The 17,653-nt window shown below is 38.8% G+C and overlaps 1 protein-coding gene across 1 annotated transcript in view; it reads right to left on the bottom strand.

Annotated features, from left to right (window-relative positions):
* The window catches only part of grm7 (glutamate metabotropic receptor 7), a 251,304-nt gene extending 243,407 nt beyond the window's left edge, over window positions 1-7,897 (bottom strand). Inside the window, exon 1 of the mRNA XM_076267919.1 lies at window positions 7,427-7,897. Coding sequence (XP_076124034.1) covers window positions 7,427-7,876 — 450 coding nt within the window. The 5' untranslated portion in view covers window positions 7,877-7,897. The remainder of the gene's footprint in view (window positions 1-7,426) is intronic.
* Between the last annotated feature and the right edge of the window lie 9,756 nt (window positions 7,898-17,653).

The raw sequence follows: 17,653 nt of genomic DNA on the forward strand, positions 1-17,653 counted from the left end.
ATCTTGGCAAGGGCTGAGCGTTGTAAGTTCAATTCCTGATATAGCCGCTCGCATTGCTACACCAGAAGGTGGTGTGGTCCGTCCGACCTGCTTCAAGGTCTGCAACTGCTTGGACCCAATTCATTATGACTTCCAACTATATATTTATTTAATTTTTTTGATATATTATCTTTATTTATTATTAACTCAACTGAAATACAGCCAGCTAACATTTCACTGGCACCACAATCCGTAGTATATCTGTAGCAGCCTTTTCAGTTGACTAGATCGGCTTCAGAGAAGTCTTTAGCCTCACTGTAATGCTTGGCAAATGTTGATTAATTTAAAAAGCAGCCTTAATGGTAAAGGAGTATGCCTATTGAACGAAAGTTCTGAAACATTACCTTTTGGATAAGAAGGCTCTTGGAGTAAGTGGAAAGTGGAGAGACAGAAAGAAAGAATGTCAAAGGAGATATTAGAATAATGAGAAAAAAGAATAGCTTGATGAAAAGGCGACCTCAAAATGTCAAACCTGTTTCTACAGTCCGAGCCTGACACAACATGCACTGCACACAGAGTATGACTCATTGGAGGTCAATCACAACAGTTTCAACTAATCGCTCTAAATAATGGTTATCATGAAGGTATTATAACATTATATGGAAGTATGACTTAAACTTTTTTTTTTTTAATATACAATTTATATGGATATCACTGAGGCATTGTTGTCTTCCACACAGGAATAGCCTCAGCTCCCAGCTTCATCCGCACATTATTAAAGATTTATACTGCATGAATCCCTAGTGCACTTTACAAAGTGTCAACAGCCTTTCTCACCTGCAATGAATCCACTGCTTTCAAAATGCATTATTTAAGGAAAACTGACAAAAGATCTTCACTGATCCTCTTTCCCCTCTCTCAAGTTGACACAGTTCCTTTCACAATATGATTCAACATTATTAACACAGTACATGAACAGTATATAATTGCCTTAACTGGTTATCATACAGAGCATTGTAATAATATTACAATGCTCTGTATGATAACCAGTTAAGGCAATTATATACTGTTCACTAATGATATACCAGCCAGCACTTTTCAGTGTACACATTACATTGTAGATTACAATGTAATGTGTACCGTAACATTCATACACTGAAGAAAAGTGCTGGCTGGTATATCATTAGTGTATACAACCAAATATTCATTTTCAACAATTAATTTGACCACAATATTGTGTAGTTTTTCTGTTTCTTTTGCTAATTTGAATTTAAACTTCACAAAAATCTTCAAAGATAGTGTCATTACTTCCAATCACCTAATCTGATCTGTCAAAGTAGGTTCATAATTGTTGCAGCAAGACAAGCCTTTGAGAGAGTTAAATGATGTCAACATGTGCCATGCCCATCACTACTGTCTCTGTCAGTGAATATGCCATTTGTTTCTAATTGTGTTGCTTGTTTTTGACAGGTCTAAATTAATGATATGGAAATCCCAATACAGGACAGTGAAGTGGTAATTAGAAACTCTCCAATATCTCTGCCAACTCCTTCTCTAAGCTGCCAAAAGCTGAAAAATTAACAAGAACTCATCCATCAGCTCGTATTTTAGAAGACAGCTAGCAGGTATCCCATATTTAGTATAAAGTGTACGTTCCTGGAAGGGTTTTAATGTGAAAGGCATGGTTAAACAAACATTTTGGACAAGTGTATGGCAATGGGGCATGTAGCAAATGCAAATGTTTTTATGCACAGCCTCCACCCAAATATAAGGGAAAATGAACAATTAAGTGAACAGCTTGAACAGAACAGTTGTGAATATTATCACTGAAATCCAAACATGAACATTATAAATTCAGTATGCACATAATTCAGCTATCCTGCTTCACCAGACATTGACACACTAAATGCTAGCTAGACCGTAGCAAAGTTAGCCATTGAGGTGGTACAAGTGATTTACTGCACACACTGGCAGAGGTGCAGCGTACACATGTTTTCTTACTTTGGCTCTATCGATACATACATCAACCAAAAGCCTTCAGCAATGCTATGGGGACACATTTCAATGTAGTAAATGACTCTTTAAACCTGCCAAAGTCATTTCTTTTCTAAATGAAAGAAATATATGTGCTGCTGATTTCCATGACTGACAGCTTTGTGTGTAAACTGTCAGGGAAAACACTACCACTGCCTCTCCCCACAGCAGGATTTGTTGTCTTCACTAAGATTGTTTTTCATTAATTGTTTTTCAAAACAGCTTCTTGCTACAAGGTCAAATATTTCTATTCATTTCCACTGCTAAAGCATCCTGATCAGCTATTCCATTTGAGCATGTGAACACTTCCCTACCCTCTCCCAGAGATGGCAATGCACTGAATCATGGCACAATAATTATTTAATAATAAGAAATAATGATAATTTATGAATAATCAAAAAGCCAAAAACTATACAAAAAGCTTTTCGTGTCAATGGAAAAAGTAATCTGCAAGGAAGGATAATGATAATTTTGAATAAAGTCTCAAGGTTAGAGAATTGGAATGAAACACACAAATGCCTCTGGCAATACCGCAGCTTCTTTGGTAACAAGTTGTTTAGAAGTCCCTAATTGGTTTTAGTCTTACAGACTTCTCCGCAAACAGGATACCTTGTTCACAACATTTTAAGATAAGTACGATATTGTGTTGTATATGAAAATCCTTGGATTGTTAGGTATGGCAGAAGGAGCAGGATGAGCGCTACACTCCCACTAACTAATAAACACCGGTGAAGAGTATGTACTCTGTTCAGGCCCTGTGGTTTTGAGTCTGATGGATTGCTCTGGCAAATTATGCCTTCTCATGTTGAATTAATGGCAATACAAATGAATCACTTGCACTTAATGTGATAAATGTCAGTGAGAGAAGAATGAGCCTTCAGGGAGAGCGGAAATCTATTGATTGGAAAAAGGGGGAATTATTTAATTAATTATTTCTATGTGTATCATTGACACATCACAAATGAGCTAAGCGATCTTTGCCTCTAATGATTTATGGCAGTTTACCTCAATAGGGCCTCTCCTCATTTCCTGGCCAATAGTTCTAGTTTATGACATGAAGTAAATATTTTCTATACACATTCTCTTTCAGCAGTTATAAGATTGTATCACTATAGTTTTTTACCCATTCTGGTGCATCATAATGGTTGTTATGGTACCTGGCGCTGCACAGCTACAATTGAAGTTGTTATCAACCCACTTATTGTGCACATATAACAACTAATACTAATAACAACTCTTTGACATCCAACCTCACTGCTAGTCACTGCTACGCACACAGATGTCCCATGCACTAAGGCACCAAGTGGCTGACAATTGTCATGAAATTGGAAATTGAAAGGTTGTGATGCCCCCATCCCATCACCCTGAACATTCATATCCTAATTGGAGTATCAGTGCATCTAACACTGTTGATCATTGATGTTATTATATTATTGGCAACCACCAACCCAGGGGGTAAAATGATTTATTCACGTTTGTGCAATATTTTCCACAAGAATCATTTTTAAGTAAAATGTTCATATGCAGAAAAAAAATATATTTTTGCCTCAGTCTAATTAATCAACACATCATGTAATTGTTCTTCAGCTCATAGCTGACATTTGGATTTGAATTACCAAGATTAAGTAATTTAGAGGAAAATAAAGTTATCTAAAGAAAATAACAAATCCTTTGAGCCAAATGTATAACACTGTGTTCATTATGTCTCATATTATTTAGAACAATGTATCTCATATTGTCTAATATATTTTGTTCTTGTCATATATTAATGTTTTGCTGACAATGATTTATGGGTGGGGAAACCTAGCTGAAAAGAGTCTCCAAGGACAATAGAGGGAGGTAAATATGTCCAGAAGCTCATGAAAAGACAGCTTAGGAGATAAAATGGGGGTTGAAGCCAAGGTGATGAGGTTATCCATGCAGACCTAACCTTCAGGTGCTCTGGACTCTCATGTCATGTGATGCTGATAGCCTTGTGGCCAGACCAGACAGCTGGTTTGGCAGCCATCACACCCTCACATCAGATAAGAGCACAAAACACAGGGACTAACTCGGACATGCCCGTAGGAATGACCTGGGTCTGGATTAGTATGCATTGGGATCTTTTTTCACCTGTGGCCCTTCATAAGAATTTGAAAATTCAAATCCTGTCATTTTATTAATTTCATGACGTTGTTTGTCACAAAACATATCTATCTGATTGTACTTTTTTGTATACAGTATTTGCCAAAGTATAAGAAACCAATGCGAGAATAATTCAAGTGAATTAGTGAATACAGTGAGGAATCATTTCAGAAAGAAGTATTAAGATTACATGAGGCCTAATACTCAACCACTTATATGATCAGAATGAAAATTAAGATGATGATAATTAAGTGGTTAACAGAGTATTAACCACCTTGTAACCACCTTGACTGCCAAAATGCAAAAAAGTCTGTAAAAATGTATATCAGATTTCTAAAGTATATAAGAATACTGTGTTAACATACATATGTATGGGCCTTTCTATATGCAGTCGCCTAGCCTAAAATAAAATGAATGATACATGAACAACAAGTGCATTGAAACAACGCTAGTGAAAAGCCGATGGGGGTTATGGATTAACCAGAGATGTGCATCTGTCCTGAAATATCATCATATGACAGTTGATTTTAGGACTGAATGTTGCTAATTGCTATTGTAGAGCCTGTGCTTAAGCAACACATCACAAGTGAGAGTGGGGTTAGTGAAGAATAGTTCAGTGACTGATTCGGTCATAGGCACGTCGCTGGAGGCTGAGTCATTCAAATGGAATGTGCCTATTACTATTTTGCAGGCAAAGGCATACTCCCATTATAATAAAAAAGAAAATGTAGAAATACATACCTAAGCTTCAGCCTCAGTACGTTTAGAGGTAACACATTCTAGCTAAATGTTAAACCAACCTCTCCAAACCAGAATCAGCTATCTGGACATGGCCCAATATGGGATAATGAAGTTGTAGCACTACTCCAATCATTATTGCCCCCCAAAACATATACTGCATTGAATACTGGCACATCTGTACATTCATGTTTATAGTCAAGTGGGTTCCATGTCTTTGTCATTTATATGTGTATGTTACTGCAGCTATTGCATATTTTCCACTCCTCTTTATTCATAAATCAGTCGACTGGAGTCACTGATGAACACATACAGTACAATAGACCACAAAGACATATTTATCAGCCTCATTAAAGCAGGCAGGAAATACCCTTAAAACTGCCTAGGGCGAAGTCACACATACAACAGCATCTTAGCTTTCACCCTTATTTCTATGTGAAGAAGTGATTTTCCTCTTCTTGATCATCCAACAGTGTTGGTTAAGGGATATGTGATAAATCCCTTGCTGAGCCCTAGACCATATAAAATCAGATAATGCTGATTTTATTGGACTTTGGCTGATGCAGAACATGTATACTAGTAGGCTACTATATTCTATTAAAGGATAATAGTTCAATATGAAAAAACAATGGATGTAATGGCACTCCACATGTGTGATCCCGGATACTGATAGTGTTTAGATCAAGAGTTAGAAGAGATCTAACAATTTCAAATTAGCAAAAACAAACAGAAATCGATTTGGAATGTGTGGGTATTATACACAACGACCGGTGTAATAATCTTATGAAATGAGAATATTTTGTGCAACTTCACATTTATTTTGATCAATAGTGTAAATATCAATATGTCTCTAATCATGAAAATACCAAGAAACATACAGAAGCTCAAAAGAACTAAGAGAGGTTTTGTTTAGTATGTTGTATGGAGTGTCTCTAGGCTTATAATTAGAGTGACAGTTGAACTCCCTTCCCCCACAGTCTTGGCATTCCCCTAGTTTTCCTGACACCCACACAAACCACAAAGGTTCTCTCAAAAAAACAGTAACCACTGTAAGAACAAAAACATATTATTAAAAAAGGGAACGGAGGCCTTGAGATATATCTCAAACTATGAGCAATAACATGTCTCGCAATCTGGGGTTAGAAGTGTTATAACAGATGAACAGTTTGTAGCAAATAAGAGCTTTGTTTGCATTATAATGTATTCCATTTTAGCACAGGTAAATTAAAGAAGTATACTCCAAAAAGGTCTACATACAGGAACTTAGATTTTCATTATATGAATGAGACATTGATAATATAAAGATAACCTGTGGCTTGCAGCATTGACAAGCCTGATAATTATTATATTGCTGGTGGTTCTTTTATAGTTGTTCAGATTAATGTCTACTGCACACGAGACTCCATAAATGGCAATGATTCTGTATCATGCTGGACATCAGTTTCATTCCATGACCACAGTATGCAAGTCATCACTTGCACCTCAGTTATACACCTGATCATTGTATAACTGCTTTGCATGTGTAGATTGTGTTCCTGAAAAAATAAATCATGTAAAAGAAGATTCCCGTTTCCGCTCTATTACAACCCAGTGGCATGGTGGAGGCTATAAATGGAGGCTACAGCATTTTCTATGTGAAGAATCGTGTTACTTTGTCAACCAACAGGTACGATGGACTGAGTACAAATTATTCTTTGTAATATATGTCATCACATTGACATTGTCAGAAAACAACAAAATCTGATACAGATTCTCCACTTTTCTCACAATGGTGCAATGAACACTGACTAACAAGCATTCCTGATTTTTCTATCATTCTGAGATGAAGTGCACAGCCATGGATACTAGTGATATTTTACACCAATATCATGCAAAATCGAAGTCATCTTGAGAAAGCACCGATGCAGAGCTGGAAAACAATGTCGGTGGTTCCCATGTTTTAAGCATTAGATTATAGACTGCAAACCTAAAAAAACAGACTGAATATATGGTCTAATTAGATCCTGTTTAAATGGACATTTCTACAGCAGCTCTGACTCTGGGCTCTCTCCTTCCTTGAACAGGTTGTTCCTTAAAATACCATGCATTCTGAATGGCGTCTCTGCATCGATGATGTGGAACAGATCGCATTTTTTTACTCCACCTTTATTCTTTCCTGCAGAGCGACCACACTCACACAGAGAGGGAAGGGAGCTGTTCTTTCAGCACTACAACGTGCCTGAAAGCTCTTTCGCAGGTGCGTCTTTTCAGACCTTGGTCACTGATTGGGACAAGCGCACTTCGCTGAACCCATCACTTTTCAACGATGAGTGAACAAGGTTACGCCTCTTCGTTGTTGTCAAGGCATTATTCAGAGAACCAGTCGTACAGGAATACATCTAGCAAACGTGTACTGTTTTAACTACTGTGCTGCTACCAATTTCTACATAGATATTGGGCAATTATACTATTGGCATCATACCTTTACACCCCACCGTGTCAATATACTGTCGCTTGTATGTGGTACACACTAGGACGTGGTGAATTACAAATGCATACAGTGCAAGCTTACCTGGAACAGGCGCAAAATGTTTGCCACCATTATGGACACAGAACTTGCCGAGGCCCCTATGACTCCGACAACTTTTTCGGGTTTGACAAATACTGGAGGTTCTCCATTGGTGCATCGCACATCCGATGTGTCTTTTTGTATAAGAGCCTGCACGAACGTCAGAGACTGTTCGAGCGCGTAGGTGTCCCTCGAACATGTATCTAATATCCTTGCACCTAGAGTGATATTGGGCAAGAGCTCATCGTCGCTGTTGATTTGATCCAAAGCGTATAACATCGCCTCCAGCCTGTGGATTCCATTCTCCTTTTTGATATCACCGCACGGTTCCCCAGGGAGTCCGCGAGCATGGACGGGGAAAAGGCCACCTAGGGTCAAATCCCCCTCAATTCTTATCGAGTGCGGTGCATAGATCTCTTGCGAAAGTGCCAGATCCACAAACGCTTTCACCATGCAGAACACTTGCAACCTGAAGTAGGGCTTCAGCTGTAAGAGACCGTTTGTGGCCATCATCTCCCACCCTGCCACCATTGACTTAGATCCGCTCAAAACGTAGCGAAGGCACTTCAACACAATTGTATGTAAATACAATCCGATATATTCAAAATAAAATCCATTTCCGCAAGTTTTCCCAGGTGTGGACAGAAAAAGCCTATGGGAAAATGTATCAGAATACCAAAGACTGTAAGAACGCGTTATTTATTCAGCCTGTGCGCATTGGATTCCAGCATCTTCCCGCACGCGTCGCTTGTTGCTCAAAGAACCATTGAGGATGTGTGGTCTCCAAGTGTTGAGGATAGAAAGAGGAACTCCCAAGAAATCCCACTGAACTCTAAAACAGGTGCATCTGTGCAGTACAAAAAGCGCGTCGACATCCACAGCACGAAATAGGCTACGTTGTGCTCCCCCTACACTGATGTCATACTGCTCCAGTCGTTACCTATTTCTGTATTAGTCTCTGAGCTGGAGGTTTTCTGAGCCATCAATACGAATCCAACTTAGATACAAAAGAAAAAAAAGTTTCATATGAAAGAAAAGGGAATGAAATTGAGTAAAATCTAACTCAATCCAATTGTCTTAGCGATGAATCAAATGGAGCGCAGGGACATTTTACCCATCTAACTTTACCGTTAGGCAAGGTATCAATTATTCCATTGCAAGAGGCAAAGAAAATCCGAAATTTACCTAGAAGTCTTCCAAATCCCATCAACGACGGTGAGAGGCGAAGACAAAACATGCATCTTCTCACGAGCTGAAATGGAAGCAGTGACGCCTCCCCTCACTCCACCCCGAATCAAATATGCATTTGTCAAATGGCTCAACGTAAGCACGACTCTGTGGCATTTCTAAGAAGCTACCTTATCATAGAGGATTTCAGTCGAAAATTGACTGTCACTGAACAACCTTCTTAGAAAAGTAGCACTGATTATGCTATATTTAATAACGAAAGCTAAAAAACGTAATTTACTTCTCAACATAAGCTCAACGCCTTCTTAATGAGGTAAGTCAGTCTCCGCCTTCAGCCTACCTGTATGGCGATTTAGAATATTAATATAGGCTAACTGAAAACACCGTGGCGCACTATCAGTCTCGTTGTATCTTTTGAAGTTAATATTAATATCAGACCAATATCCATTATGTTCTACTGATTTATAAAAATAGCCTACATTTTACACACAACGTTATGATTTCACACTGATTGCATTTATGAGTTTGTGGGAAATAAGCCATCTACAGTTTTCACTCAAAAGTGGCATACAGCTGTCCGCCTTGAGTTGTGTCATAACATGTTGATCTATCTATCTATCTATCTATCTATCTATCTATCTATCTATCTATCTATCTATCTCGCCTACCTATCTATCTTTAAACATTAAAGGAGTCGCTAGAAGTGTTGGTGTGTGTGCGTGTTCGAATGTGAAACCATCAGCATGAACATATACAGACCGTCTGAGCGACTTATTGGGAGCTGTTTTTTATTATTATTGTCACGCCTACAGTAGCCAAATCGTTTCGGCACCGTTTAATGCATGTCTTACAGGAATTCGATCTTCAATGTGTTTACAAAGGGGTCTTTCCCTCTAGGTATCAAAATTCAAACCATGCGCCAAGAACCAATTGACGCAATTTCGTAATTCTAGCCTGTGCAACAGACAAGAAACATGCCAATCCCGTCAGCACTTGGTGATGACTCATGCTATCTTGTGCAATGAAATGATCCCCTAGAATGTTGCCATAATGGGTACCCAGTCACTGCAATACAACAGCTTTTAGGTAATCCATAAGGGGCATCATAGTGGTTTCACTCTAACCCTTAGTTTCTTAGTATTCACCTGAGACTGTCAGACACTGTCAGTAAGGATTCCTTTAGCATCTCAAATGGAATCAATATTGCTCTCACAAAGAATATAAGGAGAAAAACTATTGATTGCAGACATTTGAATTAAACTGATGTTAACTGTCACAATCAAGAATGATCTAACCACCCTACTGATATTGCCACTAAATCCTGAGTGAAAACATAACCAGACTATCAGACAGCATGAAACAAAATGTTCCATTCTAAGATGCAGGTAAGGTGGTTTAGCTGCAAGAAGTCGGATGGATCAGAAACTAAACATAATATTTCCAGACTGCATAACGTTTCCATATACTATATTTCTATAGACCATCCTCTATTAATCAGTCATCTACTATACAAGTTCCTCTGATAAGTAGTAGGTATGAATGTGTGTCAGTTGGAGAATGCAAGATGGAGATAAATATCTCAATATGGGGAATATCTCAAACTAAAGGGTCTTTTAACAGAAAAGCAGATTCTAATGGTTTGTAATGAGCAGAGGCGATTCTAGAGTCTGTGGGGGCCCCAAGCAAAAATTCCAAGGGGGCCCTACCGACAAGTGTCATCACCATTATGTTATATCACCATTAGGTTATTATGTTAAATAATAAAAATACAAAAAGCGTATTATAAAAATTCTTATATTTTGACATGTATCTCACCATTGCAAGCTGGCAGCTCGACTTGCCTTACATGTGTGTGTAGCAGACTGTCCTGAATCTGGCAATATCATTGCCATGGTGGAGGGATGCTCTGTGGCTGAGCAATTTACAGACATATGTGGTGTGCGCCTTACAGAAATAAATGGCATTGTTTTATTTAGTGATGAAAAATGACCTTTCTGCGCTCCATATCTGTGACACGAACTGATATGACCTGACTTGACCCGAGTTTGCGTGTTAGCCCGTGTGCCTATATGCACTCATAATGATTCTCTACAACAACTTTTTACTGCATTGCCATGAACAAAGTAGAGGCAAAAAAGGGGTTTCTTTGTTGAACAAATTGGGATACAATGTGAGCCTTGAATTGGATGCCATGCAGGAATTTGCTAGGATCTCAAAACCGGATTATGAACAACATGCTTTGCCATAGAAACACACGATAGCGTTGGATTATAAACATGCTTTGCCACAAAAACAGACAAAAACGTGGGGTAAATCCAACTATATGAAGTTATTATTTTGCTGTCACTTCGTCTGTTTTATAACCCAGAAGGATGTACTTGAGCAAGGCACCAAAGATTGTTAAGGCGGAGCAAGATACTTCATCAGGAGCCACTTCCGGGAACCCGGATCGCACGAGGGGGGGTCAAAAATCCCCCTTTATGCAGAGCAGAGGCAGCGACTGCTCCATTGAAGTCTATGGGCATAGCTCAGAATTTTACCACATATGCTAAGGTCTTAGTTCTATAGAGTTAGGAATGTGAATTTCGGGCACGTTTTCATGATCCTCAAACCCTTGTGAACATTTCAGGTACATTTTTAGCATTTTTGAGCATTCCAGTCTGGAGAAAATCGACTTTATATCAGGTGTGCGCCGGTTATTTATGCCGCTGCTGTTGGCGGGTTGCAACGTACGCTCATCAAAACGTCATCAACACGCCTCTTTATGCAGACAGGATTCGATCCCCATTTCGCGCCCATAGACGTGAACTACGACGAAGTATCTTGCTCCGCCTTAACAATCTTTGAAGGCACCTAACCCCTCACTGCTCCCCGAGCGCCGCTGTTGATGCAGGCAGCTCACTGCGCCGGGATTAGTGTGTGCTTCACCTCACTGTGTGTTCACTGTGTGCTGTGTGTTTCACTAATTCACGGATTGGGATAAATGCAGAGACCAAATTTCCCTCACGGGATCAAAAGAGTATATATACTTATACTTACTTAACCAACAATTATTGGGTCATGAGGAGTCTGCAGACATGATTATGCTAGATAAGGAACAGATTGATACCGTATCCAGACATTGATTAATCCTTAAAAACTCATCTGTGTTCCTATGTATTACATATTTAGTAGATTTATTTCATGAAAAAAGGCTTGGCTATAACTCTACACCAACACAGTCTCACTCCCACTTGTCACATACAGGGTATCCCACAAGTTGTTGGTTCCTATACGTTTGTGACAGGAAATCCAGGCTGTCAGATACTGCCTTTCTGAGATTCTCATTGGATCATTGCAGTTTCAAGGTGGAAATAGTCAGCCCTTTACTGACATATGGTGTGTCACATTAGCCTGGCTAGCGCCACCACTTCTCAATGAGACGTGGTCTGGAAACCAAACGTTCATTTTCTCGTATTTGAAAAAAATGCCCAGATCCGTTTATTGGGTGCCACGGATGTCTATCAAATGCGTCTGTGCATAGCTCATCATCGTCTTGCTTTCCCCCTTGTTCTGTGATTGGTCAGGCGAAAATTTGCTCCATGGTCTCCAGGCTGCCTTATCAGCGTGAATCAAATCACGCGCAAGGCAGCATGGGAACACCCAGGCTAGTGTCACATTAAAAATGTCAACAAGATTAAAATCTTCCTTCCTCGGCTTGCTGTCATATGTTACACTCCAAAGTGTAACATATGACTAGTCACTCTTGAATTTCCCCTTGGGGATCAATAAAGTATCTATCTATCTATCTATCTATCTATCTATCTATCAAAGTGAAACCAGTCAGAAGTTGCAAGTTGCTGTTTTAAGATATAACAAGTCAAGGAGTCTGTCTCAAATGGTGTACTTACGTGAGTACACTTTTGTGTAGTACACTATGTGCACTGTGTGCTTACTGGCGGAGTGCGCAAATTTTAACAAAATAGTATTGTCTCATATCAAACACTAACTCCGTGCACTTCACGGAAATGACGATCGCAAACATTTTAACATAACTTTATTGGCGTCCTCAACTCGACAGTGACATGGTCATACTGTGTCAAAACATGAACCGTTTATGTTATAACTTGCTTTTACCTCCTTAAAGTCTGTTTTCCACTGCTGCTGCTTCAGCTTTCTCAACCGCGATTTCCACGAGTTTGAAAACGCTCCCTCCCCTTCCGCTATCTGGCCAAGATGGCGTCCGTTAAGGGCGAAAAGTGTCCAGCGTTGCACACTCAGCTTTTTGACCGTTATGAGTGCACCATCCGGGAACTTGCAGCGCCCTTCGTGTCGTTGGAATTGTCAGTGTGAACACCCTCATGCACTCAAATTAGGTATTGTAAGTGCAGAAGTACGCGATTTGAGACAGGCTCAAGATATAGAATGTGTGTGCAAAAATGGTCGCCTAGCAATGAAATAATATAGCTAATTAATTGCATGTGTTCAATACATCTAGCATGCTGCATCACACAGCGTAAATATGATATAGAATGGAAAAACGTCTTCATACTGAGAGTTTGAGTTTGAGAGTTATAAAAACTATTGTCTCCCTCTCCTACTTGTTCTCACGCTGTCAATCAAACGGCTTAGTGAGAAGCAATCAAAACAGGCAGATACAAATAATAGATGTTGGTAAAATGGAACAATTTTACATTGAAATCATCACATTTATTCATGTAGCAGACGCTTTTATCCAAAGTGTGGAACAACATTCAAGCTACAATGCAGAGATGACCTAAGGTAGCAATTTATACATCAATTAATACTATTACCAGAGGATGAGAGTGCAAATGTTTTAAGTACTAGCAGAGACTTTCTAATGAGGAGACACAGCACTCAATAAATACTCCATAGAAATGCATGGGGCTAGTTTGTCACGCCAATATGGCCGTTGTCTACACATATCCCACCCCTTCCTCGGCAAAACGTCGACATGTGAATACATTGAGCCAATCATGTGGTGTGATGTGAATACATTGAGCCAATCATATGGTGTGTTGTGAAGACATCGTGCCAATCATGTGTTGTGATCACGCCGCTGGAGCAAGATTGGTGTCTTGAAGCCTTGCGCACGCGCATTTCTGCCGAAATGGATGCCCTACGAGTGCCCAAAAAGCGTTGTCAAATGGCCGCTGAGTGGAGGGACTTGTCTAAAAGGATTTTGGTACTAGTCAAAGTGTCAGTGGAACAAGCATTTCACTGCATTTATAGGCTACCTGTATAATGTATGTGACAAATATACATTTGATTGATTGATTGATTGAAGTGTATGTAACCTGTATTGTGTTGACCACACGGTTTAGCCCTGTACTTGCACCATGGATGGCTTCCATTACTAGCACATTTAAAGCATTGATTTGGGAGGGAAGTTTATTTATATATTTCTCTATATACCAATGACTGTGTGTCCCATTCTGAGAATGTGAAAATCTTCAAATATGCCGATGATACAACTGTGGTGGGACTTATCAGTAAGAACTGTGAGTCAGATTACAGATCTGAAGTGGCAGCCTTAGAGGTATGGTGTAAGGGGAGCAACCTGTTTTTAAATGTCAACAAGACAAAATAACTGATCATAGACTTTAGGAAAAATACAGTAGCTCACTCCCCTTTGATCATTGATGACCAGGCAGTGGAGAGAGTGTCTAATTTTAAATTCCTTGGCACCACCATATGTCAGTCCCTAAAGTGGGAGGTCAACACCAACCTCATTATAAGCAAAGCCCACCAGAGGCTTCAGTTTCTGCGCCAGCTCAGGAAGTTTGGTGTAGCTAGGGATGCAATGCTCCAATTTTACAGAGCTACAGTGGAAAGTGTGCTTGTCTTCTCCATTACTGTCTGGTATGGTAACACCACCTCTTCAGAGAGGAAGCAGTTGGAGAAAGTGGTGCATTCTGCATCCAAAATCATAGGACATGTCATCCCATCTGTAGCCTCTATCTATGCCACACGGATTAGCCATAAAGCCCAGAAAGTACTAGGTGACCCCTCCCACCCTGCCAGGTACCTTTTCCAACTACTGCCCTCTGGTAGGAGAGTCCAAAGTCTCAGGGGTAGAACATCTCGCTTCTGCAATAGTACTTACCCTGCCACTATTAGGCTCCTTAATGCTCAGACGCCTTGCAGAGCAAACCTGTACTAAATGACCTCTTTCATATGCACTTTATAGACTGCACAAGACACTTTATGGGAAGATTTTTACTGCTTTTTACTGGTTTGAATGCTTGTCTATGTGATTGTCTTTCATGTTCTGTATGTGTCTTTCTTGTTATGTATGTTCCTGTGTATGTATGTATTGTCTTGTGTATTGTCTTGTATTTTTAACTGGAATGGCACAAATTCCAATCAACTATGTTGACATGGCAATAAATTATTGAACTTGAACCAAACGTACATATTATTGCACAGCTACATACCAGCTGGGTGCTGTTACATGTAGTCGAAGGAGAAAGTGGTAGAAGAAAAAGTTAGTTAGTTAGTTTATTTGTTGTCCCCTTAGGGAAATTCTTTTTCACATTTTCCGTACAGCTTTTTCATCCTGCATGGTCACAGGCACAGAAAGGCACATACATGAACACAGACATAGGAATGACATACAGACATACACCTTATTTCAAATGTGGTTTCAGAGCCATATATTATTCTATTATGACATAAGCATCATAATGGAAGGGGTGAATACTGAATAACTGTTACATTTTTACATTAGTATGTTTTAGACACTCTATTTGTGAGACATTTTCAAAACAACTCAATGGTGCATGCAACCCATTTATGTGTACAGTAAACTGTCTTTGTTGGAAGCTCTAGGATACCAGCTTCAGAGTGAAAATCCAAATCTGAACTACAAAAACAGTGAATGCAGCTAAACTGAGAGAAGCACATTTCACCACATCTGAAAGTATTCTTTATTCTTTAGAAAATGTACTTTCAAAAGGAATTCCTCTTGAAAATACCTGAAGTACAGGATTATGGCTTGATTATAACTGAACCATGGGTTCCAAGCGTACTTAAGGTTTACTTAAGGTGCAGTTTACAGTATGTGATAAAAAGTTTAGGTTATGTTTTATGTTTGAGTGTTCCTTTACATTCCAGTCCAGATATACAACAATTGTTCTTAGAACTCACCAGTTCTCATTGTTTTGTCATGATCACAATTTACTGAATATATTAACTACACACTCCATGTTCCCAATGGAACATGACACTTTAAAACCTTGAAATGAATTCAGTCAGCTGATTTACATTTTGTGTTGTATGTTTCAGGTATACATAAACAACTTTATTCTAGCTGCTCTAGACTGTGTTTTAAGGAGTGGGGGAAAGCTTTCATTTCTAACCTATTTCATAAATAAATTATTTCAAAGCTTGTTTTCCCAGTAGCATGTCCCAACAGACTTCAAGAGAAATTCCCGGAGATATCGCTTAAGCATGGCTGTGTCAAGGGTTTTTGAATCAGGACACTTACATTTTTAATAATTTGTTTGCCTGGTGCTTTGTTTCTAACAGTGATACAATTCTAAAATATTCATCTTAACTTTAGTTATGATCAATTTGAGAGTAAAAGAATATAAAACTAAGAGTTTTGTTAACCCTTGACACACATAATATGAATATACTGGCTAGAGACAGAAATCAGTTCAGCTGTGATCAAACCAGAGCTTAACATTATCGATTTCTTGCTGTGCATCTTAACTCAGTTGGCTTATTGTAATTATTTATACAATGGAATTCAAAACATCAACAGATCTCTCGGTACAGGAGCAAGTGGTGCCACCATAGAAATTACCATGATTACTGATTAACAAGTTCTGATTTGAATCTCTCTGTGATAGAATGTTAACATACAGCATATTCTTTTTTGTGTGTGACTAGGTAGGTTGAATATACTGTATTGTAACGATTGATGAGACTTATGTTGTCCATTAAAAAGTTTATTAGCAGAAGCGGGGATCACACATACACTCAGACACCATTACACAGGAAACACAAGGGAAGTCACTAAAACAAGCACAATACACGAACAGGGTACAACACATGGGGTAAACACATGAGGTACTGTACAACCCACAGAAAGATTACACAAGCTAACACATACACGACAAGGTAAACACAATTACTCCTACAAAAACACAATCTAACATCCACACACATTGCATTCTGGGAAGATAGCGCCCACTTCTGATCTTTAGCCCAGATGAGTCCATGATTTCCAAAAAGAATTGCAAATTTCGATGGTCTAGCTACAGAACCTTTTTCCACATTACCTCAGTCCTTTTTAAACAAGCTCAGGCCCAGACAAAAGGTGGTATTTTTGTATCATGTTTACATTTTGGCTGTTGCATAGTAAAGTTTACACTAGAATTTCTGAATTGAGTATCAAACTGAATCAATCAGAAGTTTTTCTGAGCCCATACAATGCTTTTCTTTAAAGAAACAGGTCTGGTTTTAATGCAGTGACATCTGAGGTCCAAAAGACCATGGCCATCCAATATTGTTTTTTTTAGTTATACCCCTTGTTTGCAAATATTTCTCTGGATTCTCAGAATTTTTTAATGGTATTATATACTGTAGATGATGAACTCCCCAAATACTTCAGAATTTCATGTGCATTAAAATAACATTGTTTCATCATTTGTGCACACAGGTTTACACAGAGTGATGAATACCCCTACATCTTTACTTCTAAGAGACTCTGCCTCTCTGGGATGCTCTTTTTCATGCCCAATCATGTTGCTAGTTACCCTAATTAGTTATGAAATATTCCTCCTTTTGTTCATTACACAACTTTTCCAGCATTTTGTTGCCCCCATCCCAACTTTTTTGAAACGTGTTGCTGGTATCAAATTCACAATGAACATATTTCCATGAAAGTCAAATTTGTCATTTTCAACATTGTATATGTTGTCTGTGTCCTTTTTGCAACTAAATATGAGTTTATGAGATTATTACATTTTGTTTCTATTCACATTTTCCACAACGTCCCAATTTTTTTGATGTGGGGTTGTAGGCTACATGAAA

Source organism: Alosa pseudoharengus, unplaced genomic scaffold (assembly GCF_046254945.1).
Source record: "Alosa pseudoharengus isolate Yale_2024_CS ecotype anadromous, Long Island Sound unplaced genomic scaffold, YU_APseudo_1.1 YU_APseudo_1.1_scf_5, whole genome shotgun sequence".
NCBI lineage: Eukaryota > Metazoa > Chordata > Actinopteri > Clupeiformes > Clupeidae > Alosa > Alosa pseudoharengus.